Source organism: Phoca vitulina, unplaced genomic scaffold (assembly GCF_004348235.1).
Source record: "Phoca vitulina isolate PV1807 unplaced genomic scaffold, GSC_HSeal_1.0 scaffold7, whole genome shotgun sequence".
Classification (NCBI taxonomy): Eukaryota; Metazoa; Chordata; class Mammalia; order Carnivora; family Phocidae; genus Phoca; species Phoca vitulina.
This window is the reverse complement of record NW_022589710.1, coordinates 28,215,039-28,234,050: the sequence shown is the minus strand read 5'-3', so window position 1 is coordinate 28,234,050 and position 19,012 is coordinate 28,215,039. Positions and strand designations below refer to the sequence as shown.

Sequence of the window (19,012 nt, the reverse complement as noted above, 5' to 3'; positions counted from 1 at the left end):
GAGTGGCAGGAGATGTGCTGAACGGGGGAAGGGGGCTGCTGCAACGGACATGCAGGTGGACCTGTCTAGCTCACATCCCTTTCTTTGGCAGCATCTCCCCCTCACCGAGTCCCTGCTGAAAGCTCGGGCATGAGGTGGTTGTGACTCTGAGCTGAACAGACCAGGGGGATGCAGCTGACCCAAACTGATCTAGCTTCTCTGTCTCAAGAATCTGGTTAGGGGTAGACACCATAGTTAGAGGCTGTGGGCACTGAGAACTGAAAGACCCTGTGGAAGTGGGTGAATGTTGAGGCTACACAACACAGGCTGTGTCTACATTATGGAGAGTTGGTGAGACCAGGCTATAAAGTGGAGGACGTGCAGGTCAGAGACAGAGGCCACGAGTGAGACAGACTGCCAAGGGAGCCAGTGGCTGCCCAGCTCCTTTATGGTTGTCTGCTTACACGTGGGACTATAGGAGAATCCCCAGAATGAGGCCATAAGGGTCTTGTGTACCATGAACAGGAGCTTGGACTTGGTAATTGGGGCATTCTAAGCGGTAATTAGATCTGATTTTAGAATGGTTTCTCTGGCAGCTGTTAGATGACCTAAAAAAAGACAAGGCTGGTGGCAGGATGGCCCCTATGATGGCCCACGCTAGGGCTTGTCTGACAGGGGCTTATCCAGTGAGCAGAGAGAAGCATGGATGAGTCATTGTAGGAGGTAGAAATGACTGTGTTCAGTGACCAGTAAATGCAGGATGCCTCCCTGGTTTTGTTGATATCCAAACATCAGCAGGTAAGTCCTGGTCTAAGCCTTGATGTCACAAACCTGGTCTACCAGGAGGAGCATCTAGATCCAGTAGGCAGAACTCAGGTTTGAGAGGGGAGGGCAGAGTGTTCAGGGAAAGCTGGAGGACCTCAGTGATATGGAGGAGTACTGAGTCCACTGCACAGGCCTCGCAGCCTCCTGGTGGGTGGTGCCAGTCTGGTGTCTTGCCAGCAGGGACTTGAAGGAGAAATGTTTAATTGAAATTTTTACTGAGATCATTGTAGGCTCACATGCAGTTATAAGAGACAGTACCAGGCTTCCGGGTTTGCTGAGTTTCTCCCAGTGGTAACATTTTGCAAAACTATAATATTACCACCAAGAAACTGATGTTGACACAATTCACAGATCTTACTCAGATTTTCCCAATTTTACTTGTACTTGTGTGTGTCTATAAATTTCCATATGGTTTTTGGAGAGATTTTAAAGAAGAAAAGCAAATGACCCTGGGAGCGTTTATGGTAATCAGGCCATTAGTCATAGAGGCCCCCAGATGTGAGCTTATAATCAGTAATCTTTCTCTGACTTCTGCAGGTGTTAACCTGAGCCTCTTGTGGTGGCTCTGCAGTGGTAACGGCTCATGGGAAACAGTGGGTGCGTGTAAATATACACACACATGTGTGGGTGTGTAGAGGCCGCTCCCCTGTCTGTAGGAGTGGAGCACACTCTTGCCAGGGCTCACTGGCCTCCTCATTAATGCCAGTGAGTAAGTGGGGAGCTAGAAACATGAAAATCTCAACTAACCCAACCCCAAGCCTCATTTTCACTGACTTCCAATCCTATGCCTCATCCTCCAAGGGTTACAGTATTCATCTGCAGGGAGATGACCAACAGGTAAGTCCAGATTCACCATTTACAGTTGTGCAAGGTGTACAACTCCAGGGAGCACCATTTACATGTATTCATTATAGGTTTTATAGTTGTTATGACAAATATCAAACCAATGGCAGAACAGCATCTTAAGAAAGTGGAGTCTTTTTCTAATTTGCACAAAGTCTCCATATCAGCTAAAAGTGAGGCTGTTAAGTCCCAAGAAGGAATAAGGAAAGAAGGTGAGAAGGAATGGCAAGGGGATCATGTGAAAACATGAATCCTGGAGCATCAGAGAGTGGACTGGGCATTCCTCTTTATGGTAGAATTCACTGCAGTCTCTGTCCTGCTTGGAGGAGCCTTGCTTTTGTAGCCGTGGCTGTTCCTGCCCATATAACCCCTGTGCAGGAGGAAGATAGCAGCCAGGCTTGGTGTTGAGTCTTCCTTTATACCCGGAGCCACCAATCAGGAGCAGGCCCAACAGAGCCAGATGAAAGCCTTAAATGAAGATTCACAAACCAAGATGGCAGAGGCAACCCACCTCCTGGGCTTCCTCATGGGTTCTGTTGGAGGGGCCAAGGGAAGGGCAAGGAAAAGACAGAAAGGGAAGGCCAAAGAGAGAAATGGCTTAGACTGGCACCAGGAGGGTTGTACTTAGTGGAGGACACTGAGAGTAGAGATGTCAGTGCAAAAGGATGGGCCGCCAAGGCCTGGGGCCCGTGGACCAGCCACAGTAGAAAGACCGTCGTAGGATGTGGTGTCCCGGGAACTTGGCCACCCTCCCCTCCTGTCCTGAGACACAGGCAGAGGAACCTCTTTTACTTTGCTTTCCTCTCCCTAATTATTTGTCCTCCTGTAAAATGATTTAATTCATTGGCATTCTGTCCCCAGCAAGGTCATCTTCCCAGCACCTGGACGAGGTGGGCCAGCAGAAGGGTGCAGTCCTAATGTGGGAGGCTCACTGCCACTGTGCCCAACTGGGCCACCCTGAACTTAATTTGCATTCTCTGCTCTGGAAACTGCTTACGAGGCTTCCCACCAGAGAGGATTATTGAGGAAAAACACAGCAATAAAAAGGCTTAGGAGATTAACAAGATGAAAACATTAGCAAAAAACCATCAGTTCAGAGAGGTTTTCTGTAAAAGTAGAAGAATGAGCTAAAAAATGAAGCATTTTCGATGAAAACCTCCCTTTAATAAAGAGCATTTGGCATTCTTGCTACTAATGATGATAATGTTAGCACTTAGCAGTTTGATAAGGGCTTCCAACATGCCAATTATCTGAGATATATCAAGCCCTGGGGGAGAAGGTCAGTTCTCCTTGCTGACTCTCAAAGGCCTGGGAGTTCCTCACCCACCAGCCATGGTTGGGTGGGAGGGAGCTTGGGCTGCCCGCAGTGGGCTGAGCTTGGTCTGAATTCTCAGGGTCTGGGAGGCTTCCCTTTTTGAAAAAATTGAGATATAATTTGCATACCACAAATTTCACGCTTTTAAAGCGTACAATTCAGAGGTTTTCGTATATTCACAGAGTTGTGCAGCCATCCCCACTATCTAATTCCAGAACATTTTCATCTGGTACCCATCAATCAGTCACTCTCCACTCAACAGTTCCCTCCGGCCCCTGACAACCACTAAACTATACCATCTGTCTCTATAGATTTGCCTATTTTGGACATATCATAAATTCCTGTGTGGCATTGTACACCGTGTGGCCTTTTGTGCCTGGCATCTTTCATTTAGTGTAATGTTTTCAAGGTTCATCCATGTTGTAGCATGGATCAGTACTTCATTTCTTTTTAAGCTGCATGATATTCCACTGTCTGCATTTCGTTCATCCATTTCCATCTGTTGATGGACCCTTGGGTTGTTTCCCATTACTCATCAGGGGCTATCAGTGTGCCGACCCAGTCTTCTTGGTTAGGTGGAGAAGAGGACCTGGTGGCACCTCCCCACAGAGGGGCCAGGGATGGACCAATGATGCTGTGAAGCTTCTAGGATATGAGTGGCCAAGGGAGAGAGCAGTGTTTGCAGATGGAGTTCCTGGAACCCTGGGGAGGTCACATTAGGAGCTGTGCCTTCCCACCATCCTTTCAGTCAGCAGCCCTGGGAGGCCTTGAGCTAGCTCCCTTCTGGTACTGAGTGGAGCCTGCCTTTGGGCTGTGGAGAGCCCCGCCCAGCTGAGGTCAGGTAGGTACAGTCCTTGCTTTCCAATCTGCTCCAAGCAGAGCATTTACTGGTCTCATATTTGGTGTTAGGATAAGACTGTGTTTGCAGGGACTAAAAATCTAAAAGTCCCTGGTAGGGAGGACCAAGCTCTCCGGAGTAGCAACTGTCAGCAGCCTTTCTCCCCACCATGGCCAGAGAGCGCACATTTTGGCTCTAGGTGTTCCGACCGCCCATCTCCAGGGTGGGTGAGCACATCCCGCCTGGAGAGGACTGGTGGGAAGGGTCACAGGAGGCCTCTCTGACTCAGAGCCTCCCGGAGGTTGGCAGGAAGGGGTGGCTATCTCTCCTCTGCCTGCCAAACATCCCCAGGGCTGGCGCGGAGTCCGGGCTGGAGAAAAGCACTTGGTTAGTACCCGGAGGGCACTGCAGGCCTCCTGGGGCTCTGGTGATGATGTAGGGCTTCAGACCAAACTGACAGTGGGACCACCCAGCTGCTTCTGGCGCTCCTTGTGGGGCTGCCGCCCATAGGCACATCGAACTAGACCATCCCTGTCACACTGGGAGGGACATCTCAGACTGCTTGGGGTTCCAGGCATCGTGGAAGCCATTTGGAACAGGGAGATATAAAAACAAGCAGGGATTTTTGTTTCAAAAATTCTATTTTTAGAACAAGCTGGGATATGCTTGGACCAGACTGGGAGATCTAGTGCCGAGAAGGAAAGAATCCAATTCTGTGGGGGGGATGTTGCCACTAAAAGCCATGTCTTGTGTTTCTGACTCCTCCAGCTCCCAGCATTTGGCTGGCACAGCTGCTGCAGTAGGACCTCAGTGTGCACTGGGTGGGTGGCTCTGAGGAAAAAGGGACAGCCTTGGTCTCCAGGTCCCTGACTCACCTCTCAGAAAAGGGGGAGCAGGGCATCGTGGGCTACTCGGTGTGGTACGGCTTGATGGGGATCCCACGGCAGCCTGAAGCCATTCTCTCGCTCTGTCCCCTGCCCACCTCTCACTGTGCCTTTCCCATTCCTCCTGAGCTACTGCAGAGTGCAGACAGCAGATGGCTGCTAGTTCTCCCAGGCATGCGGTAAAATGCAGGAGGACCCACTCACCTCCCAGGGCGTGCTCGGTCATACTGAGGCACAAGGACTCCAGCCTGTTGTTGATGTCCGGTTCAGTTACAGGAAGCTGGAATTCTGCAAGGGACAAAGGGTTATGTTGGTGACAGAGACTCTGAGAACAAGGAGAAGGTGTGCACGGTGCTGTGGGGCTCCACCCGTTCCACCCCGGGAGGACTCACAGGACTGTGAGGATCCTCACGGAGGTAAGTTACACTCTGGTTTCAACCAACCTATGAGTCTGTTAGACGCACAGAGTCCATTGTGAACATGGGCGGCTGGAAGAAAACTCGTAACTAAAAATAGCTGGTCATAGAGTCTGTCAGGCCTCTGCTCAGAACCCTCCAGCGGCTTCCCATCAGAATAGCAGCCAACCCCCTGCCATGGCCTGCAAGGCGCACGTGATCTGGCCCTGATTAACCCTTGCCTGTGTACAGCTCTCACCGCCCCTCGTTCCATCCCAGGCCCTCTTCTACTCCAGGGTTTTTGCACTGCTGTTCCCTCTGCCCAGAATGGTGGTCCCTGGATGTTTCCATGACTTTCTCTCTCCCTGCCTTCACGTCTCTGGCTCTACTGTCTCTTTAGAAAGGACATTAGAGATGAGCAGAAATTTCCCAGCCCTATCCCTTTCCTCTGCTTTATTTTTCTCCACAGCTGTCACCAACATCTGGCACATTCTTTATTTGCTGCCTGCCCCCAGTTCCATGTTCACTTCACTGGAGCAGGACTTGGCTCTGCTGCTCCCTGGGCCTGGAAGCGGGCTTGGCGCATTTCTGCTTTGTTACAAGGAAACGGAAACCACAGCATTGGTGAGCACCCCTTCTGAGCCCACGACTGTGCCAGGTGCCCAGTTCTTGAGCGGGACTCGGAGTGACTGGCCAGGTTGGCTGGCTAACACAAGAACCCATGGGGGTCTGACTCCAGAGCTGGTACTCTCCTGCATGCTGTAGCGACTATAAGCGCCAGTCGGTGCTCGCGGCCTCCAGCCACTTAGAAGGTCTGAGATGTCTGCTGGGCGGGTTCTCACTGCCTGGGGCCATGCTGTGTGCATTCTAACCACAAAGCCCCCTCTACCATCTGGACCCTCCCTATCTCTCCAGGCTCCAGTCCCTCCTCCCCCCGAGTGGGAAGCAGCCCGAAGGAACCTCCTCCTCTGTTCTGCTGGGGCCCTCACTGTCAGTACCTCCCCCATCCCTCATCCTGGGAAGCTCTTGAGGGTCTTTCACTGGCTTGGAAGCGCCTTGCAGACAGCAACAGTGCTTTTATCTCTTTCTGAATCTCCCATAATACCCAGCCACGGTCTGCTGGCACACTTCACACATGTCTATTGAGTGAGGAAAAAGTGGAAGCTCTGACAGCTTAGAATTGTGAAATCCTACGATGGGGGTTGGGGGGCAGACAAAAATCAGCAGTGGGATATGTTCTGAGGGCCTGGGAATCTCAACATTGCCACTGTCTTCATATGCGACTCTGGGAAACTTCTCTTCTTTGTTGGGCCTTAGCTCTTCAGTCTGTAAGTGGGGAAAGGATCCTTTGGCCCAAGCTTCAGGCCATTTCCTTGCTCCTTTAAATCTCCACCAGGGGGCACTTGGGGCTAGTGGGCGGGATGACAAATGAGGTTAGGGGTTGGTGGTTTAGTGGGATAGGAAGTTGAAACCAATGGCTAAACCAAAGTATTTGTTTTCCTTGATGAGCTATACATTTAGGTTTTCTCTGCAATCTGTGTTCCCCATTATCGGCTAATTCAGAGGCAGATGTCATTTCTGTTGTTTAAAATTCTGAGTAGATGGGCAAAATGGATCAATACGAAAAGCACTGGGGAGCAGATAGGGTTCTTTCTGACACAAATTCCAGCGTCAATGGGTTTGAAAGGCAACTGGTGCCAATTCATGAACAGAGGACGATTGGGCTTTCCGGTGGCCAGGAGCCAGGGAGAATGGAAGGGTCTCTCCCACCCCCACCCATTGTTGCTCTCAGAGTAGGGTCGGGGCAATTAGACAATCCAGAGGGAAGAGTATTTTAGTATTTTCATCCATTCATGTGAAAATCATATGCATGCAAAATTAGCAGCCTTCAGGGTGTGAAATCTATAAAATAGAAACACAGTTTTATATATAGCCAGTTAGCAAATATGAAAAAAAAAAAACCCTCAGCAATTATAACCATCCATATGCTCATTGTAAAATTTAGTTTACTCTCTAGCACTCCCCTTTAAACAAACACTGTGGAAAGATTTGGATAAATAAAGATGCTCGACATTTGGAGAGAAGTGTTTCAGCTGCAGGGTTTCTTGCCAACACGCAGCAAAATGCCATTTTCCAAGCCTAGGACTGCGTGTTCAAAAAAGGGGGCTGAGAAATGCGGGGCTCTCCGCTCTAGAATCTCCAAACCTTAGTGGCTGCTCTTTTAGGTTGAAAGTTGGCATGGTTGCTTTTTCTCCCTCAGCTCTTCCCTCTGGTGTGCTAGAGTGTCACGACCCCCACCACTCTCAGAGTGGCTCTGAAAAATTCTAAGTCTTGGGAGAAGCCCATATGTTCACACTCCAGAGTTTCCTAATAGTGTGACTTTTTAATTGTGTATTTGATAAAAACAGATCCGTGGCATCTCCCCACACATACAAGACAGAGGGAGACCAGCTGGGTGGATAACAGCTTCCATCTCAGGCTAGAAGCCCTCAGCCAAGTGTGGCTTGGGTGGGCAGAACTCTCAAAACCCCAGAGAAGCAGCTCTGGGCAGCTCCCGCCACCCAGGCGCACACGACCCACCAGGCCAGTTCTTGCTATGGCTCCTGCTACCGCAAGGGCTCATTGCATTTAGCCTGGGCCCCCAGCTGTAACGGGCCAGGTAGACATAGTTTTATGTTGTCAGTAAGGCAAAAAGGAAAGACTGAGCCTTCTCTGCCATTGCCTGAAGCAGGCCTGTTTCCTTAACCCAGATGACATCTCTGAGAACCAGGAATTTTTCCCCTGACCATCAGACCATTCCAGTATTTAGTGAGGGTCCTCAGTCCTAGGATGCCCAGGGTCTAGGCTGACCTGGATCTTTTTAACTGTGCCTTTTCAGAAGTCCCACAAGTAGAGAGCCTCATGTTCAGGCACAGGGTCAAGAAGATTCTAGAAGGGAGCAGCTTCCCATTCCTAATGAAGTGTTTTTGTAGGGTCCACCTGGGGGGGGGCCCATTTGGCTTTTTCTTGGCAGGAACCAGTCATCCCAGCTGAGTCTCACATGTGTGGCATCTATGGCACAGTTCTGTAGCTTTCTCCCAGTCCCTGGGGCCGAGGTGAAGAGGCCAGCATCTTTAGTACTTTAGAATAAAAAATGGGGTATTCTAGGAAAAACCTCTAGAATTCTACTTTGCCAATAACAGCCGAAGCTACTTGTTGAATAACAAGGAAGGCTTCAAGTTAAGTGAGAAGTGGGGTTGCCGGGAGGAGAGAAATCAGGAAAGAGGCTGAGGAGGACAGGACAGAGGATGGAGAAGTGGGATCCAGACTGGGTAAGGGGTGTAAGGAAGAAAGGGAGGCAGGGAAGATGGGAGCCAAGCAGGACAGGGGAGGGTAGTAACAGAAGGAAAAGAAATCAGTGTGGGCAGGGAAAGAGAGCCATACTGATAACTGCAGAGACGGTCATGGCGGTCATGGCGAGTGACAGAGGGACACGAGTAATCAGTCGTACCCCTGAGTCTGCTGTGGGAACACAGCTTTTCTCTGGTGGCCTTGTTCCGAAACCTGAAGATGTTTGTACTGTGGAAATCCTCTGGGACCCACAATTTCATGAAAAGTGAGGAGAATATGGTATAAGACAATATTGTACCACCTAGGTCTCTAGACCTACAAGTACCATCTAGACCTAGGTTGGTCTCTCTCAATTTGATTTTCAGAGACAGGGGAGTACAGGCCCAGCTGGGTTCTCGGCTTTGATACAGGTGATTCATTCACCAACCTCCCTACCTATTATCTGCCAGTCCTGAGCAGGATTGTTTGCCTTGGCCCACCAGAAGGCAGAGAGCAAATGTGCATTAGGTACTTTAAGAGGGTCCCTGTTCTGGTCTCTTCCTCTGCACGGCAGCCCCTTCCATTCCCCTAACAGACCCATTGTATGGATGGTACTCTCCCTCTCCCCACTCTTTTGAAAGGCAGTTCTCTGGAAGGAATCTGAAACTCACACTAAGGAGGCAATGAATGATAACAGCTTGGGACACTATGCTCCCAGGTATGCAGCATTCTGATGGTGGAAGAAATACAGTCATGAGCTGGTGCACAGGGGAGGTTTGCTATGGTGAACAGATACATGGCCCTTTCCTGTCAGGCCCTCCAGGTGGTGAGAAGCCTCTGTGGCCTCTCAGTGTTACACCAGAGCTGTTTTGAGATCCTGTCTGACTGGATCCCAGTGGTGGCTGAGCCTGGGTCAGCAGGAACTGATCTGCTTCCAAGATAAGGCAGTCCTTCCGCAAGCAATTTCCAAACTAATTTTCTAGTTGGGAAGACACCTGCCTTTGGGGGAACGTGACCACACCAGGCGCCACACTTGTTTTGAGCTCAGGTCATTCCACTGGTGAGTGTATCAGACCCTCTCCGCCTGGCTCTGGGAGGACCAGCTGAGTGTTTCTTACTCATGCCAGAGGCCAGTGAGATGCAGCAATCACTTAGTGTCTCTCCTGGTTTGTCCTGGGAAATATCTAAAATCTGTTCCTGTGGGAATAATTTAAAAAACCACCCCTGACATGGCTTCTAAGGGGTCCACAAATCCTGTAGATCCAGGAAAGAAGAGATCGTCTTGCAAATTCAAGCCAGGTGACTGATCAATTGATATACAACTTGGGGGCTTTTTTCTAGCCCCCGGACTTTTTGATATTCTTTGGAGACATTTAAAATTTTCCATCATTTTAATGGAAGTATTTTAAGTTTACAGAATCAAACTTTCTTCAAATGAATTGTAGTCTTCAAGATTTACCCATTTGGTTTAAAGTGGATGCTCTGAAGACATCTAATGGTCCAGAAGAAGCCACTCTGCTGTATTGTAACACAGTTTTCTGAGGATCTAATTTAGGATTGGTTACACATCTCTACCCCATTTTGTGTTCACTACCACTATTGCTTGTGTAAAGATGAAAGCCACTCGCTGCCTTCCTGATTTTGACTCCCTGATATGATACTTATAGTTTGGTCCTGCCCCCACAGCCGCCAGCCCCTAGACCCCTGCTGAGCTAACAAGGATGTGCTGCTCTGAGTGGCAAGGCCCATCCCCGAGAGACCCCGTCTGTCTAGGACAAAACTTTGTCTGGGCCTGGCTGTGGCAATTAGCCGGGCTTGCCCTGTGAACAAGGCTGCCTCTTCAGGAAGAAGGAAGAGTTCTGATCATGACTTGGGGTCTTGAAAACCAGTGTCTGATCTGCCAGGGGCAGGGATGACCTTGGAGATGGAGGGGCCTCCCATGGCAGTGACTTTCTGCAGCCTCTGTTCCCTTCAGCCAGGGACCCCTGCCTTGCCCTTCATGACCATGTCCAGGCATGGGCTGAGTATGCTGGGCAGGGCTTAGGAGTGGCTCCTGCCCAGTACCCACCAGTTTATTTGCTTATGCTAGAGGTTAATTGAACCCCCCTTTCCAAAAAAAGACCCCCAAGGGTTCTGGAGTTCTAAGTCCAGTATACAAAGAACATCATTTAGAGACTTTTGGGTTAACTACCGGGAAAACTGAAAATCGTTATAAATGGCTGTCTCTGGGAGATGAGACTGTGGGCTGGGAGGGGGAGGGGAAGGGGACAGTCACTTTTCCTTAAAAGCCCTTTTGTATTATTTGATTGTTTAACAATGGGAACAAGAGGGAACACTCTGGGAAAAGGGTGGAAACGATCTTAGGGTCATAGTTGCCCTGAGCATGAGCAAGCAACAAAGGTGCAGATGGAGGATCTGTATCTACAGACTCAAAGAGTCCTCCTAGGGATGGCCCAGCTCTTCCTGGTGGGCCTGGTCTTCCCAATTAAGACAGGAGAATGTGGGGAAAGTATAGTGAGAACAGAGGACTGAGGACCTGGAAGAAGCCAAAGGAAGGGACAAGAGGTTAGAGAGGAGCAAGGAGGCCACAAGTGTATAGGGATTGAAGGAGGAGGAGAGTGGTCAGCTATGCTAGGGCTCCCGTGAGGCTGCAGGGTGGCTGGGCTGCAGTCCCAGGGCTGAGGTCAGGGTTGAAGGATACGTTCAAGGTGAAAGGTCTACTCGTGTCCAGGATGTCTTCAAATCTCATCTAGGTTCTCTTTTACTGAGAGTGGATTATACATAATTCTGCATGAAAACAGAGGCTGGGACTACATGACGCAGGAAGAAGACCTTCACAACCCCCAAATTTTATCAATTATTTCTTCCCAGGAAGCTACAAGTATCAAAACAGAGAAAAGGAGCTTTCAAACAAACGTGCACAAATAGGAACAGTTCGAGAAGTCTAGAAGCAAGTTTAAATAAATATCTGGACCATCTCTTCCTTTCCTGACACACCTTACCTTGTGGTGACTCCTCACCTCCCCATTCCTCCTTGGTGTCTCCCCATCTTCATCCTGCCTTTCTCTCACTCTTCCAGGCACACTCCTACTCAAAATCTTCCATACATTCCCCACTGAGAGTGGCTGGGGTCTGAGTTCCTCGGCCTTGGGTTCAGAGCCCCCATCATCAGCCTCAATCTTTCCAGCTCTCTTGGTCTACTCGATGCTACTTCAGCCTGACCCTTTGGCTCAGCCATGGCTTCTGGAACTCACTGAGGTATGTGGTATGATTGCGGTCTTGCTCCCTTGTCTCCTTCTGCCTGAAGCTCCACCCTCCTCTTTCCACTCCTTCACTCTCTGTCCGCTGAAGCTCTGCTCCAATTCCAAGAAGGTTTCTTGCCCACCAAGGGCACAGTGACACTTCCTCTCCTTAAACTCCTGTAAGACTTGTTGTACAGAACATGTCTCTTGCCTAGGGTGGGTATTTTCCTACAGGTACAACACCTGTAACCTGTCTGATTTTCCCACTTAGAAGGTCATCAAGCTAGATGTAGTCATTGTTTGCATGGCTCTATATTACTCATGGACTCTTACGAGGTCCCTGTCTGCATAGACAAAGTGTGCAAGCGATTGTTGTCTGTGTATCATTCGGGTGACTCTGTTTTAGGAGGCACAGTGAGAGGCGCAGCTGACTTGAAGCGCACCACGTTGCTGTTTAACCAAGTAAGGGGAAGATGGCAGCTCCAAAAAGTCATGTTTGCAAGGTGCTCCCAAACCAGGGGTAAGTCTCTTAGCGTCAACACCGTCAAAGTTTTCTTTTTCTCTGTTTCACTTTCTGCACATCCCCCACATACACCCAAAGTACACACAGACACACACACGCACACTGCACATGGAACCCCTCCCAACTCCCCCAAATACCCTCCAGTGATCTCTCTGGTTTAATCAATCTAGAAATATGACTAGTATCAAAAATATCCCCGTCAGATTGCAACTGACTCTGGGGCTCCATGTGCTGGCTCCCAGCCAACGAGCCGCTATTCATGCTGGCAAGGCAGTTTAAAAAAGGAAAGGCTTCTATAAGCTCAAAAGAATGCGTGGTGACAGTCGAGGCTAAGCACTTTCCGGCTGGGTTCACAGGGGCATCTATTTTGGCGTCCTGGCCTCCCCTCTGTGTCAGGGGGTGGAGAGAGGGAGAGATCAAGTGCAGGGCCCTACCTGGCTGCTGGAACATCAGCATATTCTGTGGAGAAGTGTGCACGGGCAGCGAGCGGGTCCTTTGGACTGAGCTGTGGGTGCGGCTTGGCATGCTGTTGCTGCCCCCAGGGTTGGCAAACCAGAGGTTCTAGTGAGAAATGCAAAGGGGGGGGACCATTAGTGCAGACACCCTGGGGTCAGGGGAGGGGGTGTGGAGCAGGGCCGCCAGCCAGAATTCAAGAGGCAGATAGTCCTGAAAAACTCTTTGCTAACTTCTGGAAAAGGGCTTGCAGGCTCGTGCTACCCATATGCATGTTTATAGAGAGGGGGTTTAGATTCCGTTCATTTTCCCCCCCCCCCCCCAAGCCCCAGGCCTCTCTAAGCCCCAGCTTCATCTGGACAGCTCTCTCCCTCACCATCTCCCAAACTCTTTTTATCCCTTTTGTTGCCTTTGCTTTTCCTACCACTTTTTTTTTTTCAGAGATGGAAAGAGTTCTATAAATGTTTGCAACGAAGAGCACAAACTATTTCGGGGCTCATTTGATTTTCTTTTTGAGATTCTTACAACTTACTACAAAGCGAGGGGGAGAAAAAAAGCATCTTTCAGCTGGCAGTGAGCTGCACACTTAGCTTGCGTTTATTATTATGCGGGTGTCCTGGTGGTGACTTCCTCTTGAACTGATGTGGGGCTTCCCACAACGGTCAGAAAGTGGGGCTTTCTCATACACCCTGTGGTGTATGCTCTGGAGAGTAAATCCTGCCCATTTTGCCTGGAGCTGTTTTCCTGTTTTTAAACCAATCCATCATCCCTTAGTTTCTCATGACAATCCAGACCCACTTGTGCCCCTCTAAACCCAGCCCCAACCTGCAGAACCCCACAAAGCTGGGCACACAGATGGAAGGCATTGGGCAGGGTAAGGCAAATGGGACTGGTGGGTGAGGAGCCTTGGGACAGAGGTCAGCTCTAAATCACACAGTAAAGACCTCTGGGCAGCCTGGCCTTGAACAGGAGGAGAATGTTCCAGCTCTCTCTCTGATCGCCTCTCTCAGGCTCCTCTTTGGCTTCTCCACCACAGCTGCGGACTGTGACAAAGGAGCTTTTTGCCGTGAATAAAAGGCTAAGAAAGCTCCTTGGATGCTAAAGCTCCTCTGGAACCCAGATCTGGGAGGTGGTGAGGTCTGCAGGGGCAGGTCAAGGAGCAAGGCAAATAAAAGGTCTTGGATTTCCTCCTACAGGCTCCCAGGTGCAGGGCCCCCAAGGTTAAAGGTCAAAGTGGCCAGAGGGCATCCTAAGTAAATCCCCACGAAGCCAGGTGCAGCCATGGCATTGTGCTGTCTCCTAGAGAAAGACTGCAAACAACTGGTTACCTCTGAGCACAGGGACACCTGTATCTTCATGCAGCCCTCCTTGGCCTTCCGGCTCACCTTGGGGTCATGCAGGGATAGGTCCTGAAGCCTCCGGCCCTGAGCTTGGCGGCCCACCCTCCCCCCCAGGCACAGAACACACCTGTCTTCCTTGTTTCATGATGGTGGGGTTGGCTGTGGTGTTGCGCTGGGTGGAGCTGACAAATCCACTGGTGCCCAAGAGGCCCAGGCGGGCGGAAGGGACGTTCCGGGAGGGGATCTGGTACTGGCGTGGGTTCCGTCGGCCCATACCGCCGCCCACAGAGCCGGCTGTCGGGAGGGAGTTGGACTGCCCAAAGCCACGGCTGTGAGAGGGGACAGAGAAGCGAGAGACTGTCAGTCACCCTCTCTTCCCACACCCCAGGCCGCCAGCGGGCTGCCTCCCTGGAGTCTGCTTAAGTTTTGACAGTTACGGGGTCTCTCTAGGGGCACCGGGTAGTTGTGTGTCAGGAAAGGGCTAGGATTAAAATGACAGCTAAGAGACATCTGAGAGGCACTATCACATGCACCACCCCGGGACTTTGACACTGATTCTTCAGTCCTCACGACAACCCCATGAAGTAGGCGCTCTACCCCCTTTTACAGCTGGAGGACGAACACAGAGAGCTTCACAATGTTGCAAAGGTCACACGGGCAGCTGGCGACGGTGCTGAAATACGAGCCTAGGAGGCTGACCGGGGTGCCCCCCAGCGGTCTCCCATGTGAGCACTCACGTGCCCGTCGCGAAGGCACACAGCACAAGGGCAGCAGAGCCAGGCCCAGTGCGCCTTCTGTCACACCACAGTCTGTTTCTGATGTCTGCCCACGTGGAGAGAGTAGCCTGTGAGCCCCGCTAGGATGGAGGCTCCAGGAGAGAAAAGATGGCGTCTGTCCTCAGCGGTCCTGCACGTCCCATGCCTGCGGCAGCTCCCGGCACAGTGAATGCAGCCTGAATGAACCAACCAACGGACGGGCCTCTGCCACCAGGATGCTTCTCCCTGTGGAAGCGCTGACCCCGTGTCTGGGGCTCTTACTCCAGCTTGAGAGTAGGGAAGGAGAACGGAGATGATGATGTTTGCAAGGGCTCTGGACCTAGGACACCCGACAGCTCCCCACTCCACAGGCCGTCCCTGCTGCAGAGAGACGGGGAGGTCGCGTGCTTCCCCACATGGCCCCAGGGAGGCCGCCAGGGACCCTTGGCATCGCATTGGGACACTGTGCTCCCACTTCTCCAGTGACCTCAGCGCTCAAGAACTCCTCCTTCTCCAACATGCTTCAGGTTCCGGGACGGTACACAGCAGCCAGTAGGGTTTCAGGAAAGAGCACATTCCTTCCAAGAAGAGTCAGCTTTAGTCATTCACTGATGTTTAACTTGAAATGCTTTACCTCCAACGGCCACAAGATGGAACAGACTTGCTTTCCCAGCCACACAGGGGAGGTCCGTACCAAGCCCGTGCGGGGACTCCAGCAGACCGGGCTGACGTAGTTTAACCAGTTGAAGATGATGGGGGTTGGGGGAGGGTGTGCTGCAAAATAGTCATTTCCTGAGAAAGAGAATTGTGTGTGTGTGGGGGGGTCTAAGCCATTAGGTGATCTCAGAAAATGTTTCTCTTCTCCCCAGAATGCCTACATTTCCTAGGGGGAAAGGGGGTGGGGAAGAGAATTCCACAGGTGAGGTGGCTGCAACTGATTTCTGGGCCTGTGTCTTTCCACTTCTAGGTTTTTGTGGCCAAGGAAAGGGTTCCTGATTCCTGTCAGGGAGTCATCGACATGTGGTGAGAAGGACACTAATGGGCTCTAGGTCTGTAGCTCATCCTTTCTCCCCCACCTTCTTCTTTCTATGAACATTAAAATTTTTTGGTTTGAAAGAAGAAATTTGGGCCAGGAGGGGGTAAAAGTAATTTCATATGATCTAGGAGACCTCTTTTGGAGGAAGGACAGTCTGAGATCCATGACAGGTGGAAACAAGGATCAAGTGGTTGGTGTTTTTTTTAAGCTATGAAAACTTGTCCTTTGGTTTTTGAAGTTGGAATATTGGCCACCTGGCAGATGATTCAGTATTCTAAGACTTTTCCTTATTTAGTGCAGATCGCTTTTTTGCTAATTTTCCTTTTTGGTTGGATTTTTTAAAAGTTATTTCATATGCAAAATACAGTAGTCAATGAGTGATGCTAAAATGATTTGTGCTTCCAGGAAGGCAAGATTATATTCTTGAGCTGATATCATGTGGGCAGACGATTCTGCTATGGGACACTTAGTCACTAAAGAAACAGAACTCTAGGGACTCCTACAGTTAGGACGCATGAACTGGGCTGTGTGTGGCAGGTAGAGCCCAGAACATTTTGGGGTAAGGATAGATAGGGGGTAGAATTTGGCTAGGCCATCTTTCTAATGACTGTGGGACCCTACTGTGACATCCTTAGTTGGTTATTACAAAGCCGGAGTTGTTGAGGGTTACTTAAGACCACTAGGCTTAATGACATAATCATTCTTTCTGGGGAAGGAACAAAGTGACACTAGTAGGTTTTCATTTCTCATTCTTTTGCTCTGCCCATCTGTGTCTTTCTCTGATTTCCTAAATCCAGCCAACTGATTTCATTACCTTGAAGTGCGCGAAGAGGCTGATTAATAAGAACCAATTAATTTGGTATTCGTGATAATTCAAGCAGGGGCTGGGCTGCAGTTACCTTTGCATTATGGGAGAAACAAGTCTTCAAAGCAAATTAATAGCATAAAAAGGTCCCAGAGGTAATACTTATGAGAACAAATGATTTTTCTAGAGTTTTAGCAACTTCCAGTTGAACATCCACAACAACTGAAGATTGAATTCATTCTTATCTAATCAATAAAAACAGGTCCATCAAGATTCCAATATGGCAAGCCTGGGGTAGCCCAATACACACGTTAGTTAATAACACTCTAGAGAGGTCAAGTTTAATGGGGACTCTGATATGGACCAAGGGCAAAGCAGAGCCGACAGAGGCAGGGGATGACACTTCTGGGAGAAGCAAAGAGCTTAAAAGTTCTTTCTCTTTATCCTCTAAATTCCTTCTTCCTCTTCGAATGTGCTTCCTGAGGGCCTGGTGTTGCAAGAGGGGTCTGGAACCTCGTCCTCTCACTTGAGAGATGTATGGCTGCCCTTACAAGAAGAGACAGTGAGCCTGGGAAGGGGACAGTCCCTAGGGCAGGAGGCCTACGAGCCTGCCTTGCCTTTCACCTGGGCCCCCGGGATCCTCAGGGTGCACAGATGGTCCAGCCCATCTCCCCAGGGAAGGCAACCCCAGAGAGCGTGGAGCCAGGGAGCTGCCGTACAGAGTGCCGCTCTGCCTGATTGTGTTTTCTGTGCATCAGCTGGAGACCGTGAGAGCTGCCTGGCATGTGTAGTGGGTTAAGATCACTGACTCTGCAGCTGGTGCTGGCCCGCCTGGTCCAAATCCTGGATACCCACTGCCTACCAACTCCTCTGTAAATTGGAGTTAATAATAGCAACTCTACCTCATATGGTTGTTGCAAGGATTAAATGTATTAATATTCCTAAAATGCTTGGATACCACTTGGCACACAGGAAGTGCTAAATGTTTGTTTAATAAATAACAGTATTATATATGCTGGAAGGTGATAACACTTCAAATTTTCCATTAATCTTTAATGAAAACTTTTCATAAATCCCAACTATCCTTATCTCCCTCAAATGATATAAAACAGTGGTGTTTTAAGGCACACTCCTGCAAATAAATGCTAAAATTGTTAACAACACAGAGCTTCTATATGTGCACTGAGAAGTGAATTCAGAACTTCCCAGGTGCAGGTGAAAAAATTATTTATCTGCTCATGTTTAAAAGTGTAAAACGGAAAGTTGATTTTTCATGATGTTTGTACCATCATTCTTTTGTCACTCCCCAACTGCCTGTCACTGCTGAAGGCTTCACCCCACACCCCCCTAAATTCCTCCCCCGGATTGTTGCTGTAATTCACCTTTAATATGCAACTGGATTCCTCCATTTAAAACCAGATTAAAGTAATGGGTTCTAAAGTACAACGAGGCTTATTTTTAACCGCATCCAAGAAGCTGAAGTACTATGAAAACTCAAGAATGGTGCTGCTCCACTCTGAGATTGCAGCTCAGACCAAAATAGACCAGCACTGGGCTCTTCACCCTGCCACCAACTATAATTAGCTAGTCTGCAGCGAGAAGGGAGAAAGAAATGACACTACCTCGTAAGGTGCTGCTAGAACAACCCATTTTTGTCCCTTCAGGGCCCCCTTTTGTGGACAAACCACAAAGTGCTTTGCGGGCATTCTTTCAATCATACCCATCTCCCCTTGATGCCCATCTGGACTAATGCCATCATTTTGATCATGTAAAATGCGTTACAAAAGATCATGTGCAGTTCTTTTTCTGGGAACGTTTTCTCTCTATAGCGTTTTCCTGACTCCATCTGTTTAAGGAGTGTGATCTGGAACTCCCCACAGGGCATCCTTGTGGACAAGGAATGGTGCCCTGCCACAGTCCTGCCCAGGAACCCAGGCAGGCCGCAGTGCACCAGGGAACCACTGTGCATTAAGAAGAATGAAATCCCAACATACTTTCTTTGCTGTCGATATCCTGATATGTCTAGAAGGGTTTTCCGAGGGAAAGACCGAAAGAGCTTCTGCACCTGCTGTTTCCATGACAACAATCTTTTTTTCTGAGTCTCTGTAAATGCCTGCAAAAACAAACAGGACTTTTTAATGGGTGGCGCAGCCTGGCATTAGAGGGAGGAACATGCAGTTAATGGGGGGGGGCGGACATCAGAGTCTCTGCAGCTGCCTTTTCTTCACCTGCTTCCCACCTGGTCCAAACAGCAGTCAGTTTCACTTGGGAGCCACCTGTACCGACAATTGAAGTTATTTGACATTGGAGGTGCCTGGGAAAGTACATGCATTAAGCTTTTGACAACGCTTGTTTTTGGTTGCATTTCTGGCAGATCCGTACTCACCTTCCCCTTCTTCCTGACTCTACTCTGGACTCTCTAGATTAACCAGGAATGAATTGCAAAAATGGATTGTTGAATATTCTGGCT

General features: G+C 49.6%; 1 protein-coding gene across 5 annotated transcripts in view; it reads right to left on the bottom strand.

The window, feature by feature from the left end:
• SAMD4A (sterile alpha motif domain containing 4A) overlaps positions 1-19,012 on the bottom strand; it is a 205,177-nt gene that overhangs the window by 5,689 nt on the left and 180,476 nt on the right. For all 5 annotated transcript variants that reach the window (XM_032405149.1, XM_032405151.1, XM_032405150.1 and 2 more), the window contains 4 exons: positions 18,537-18,655; positions 14,074-14,275; positions 12,588-12,714; positions 4,889-4,972 (listed from right to left, as the gene is read on the bottom strand). In XM_032405149.1, coding sequence (XP_032261040.1) covers positions 4,889-4,972; positions 12,588-12,714; positions 14,074-14,275; positions 18,537-18,655 — 532 coding nt within the window. The remainder of the gene's footprint in view (positions 1-4,888; positions 4,973-12,587; positions 12,715-14,073; positions 14,276-18,536; positions 18,656-19,012) is intronic.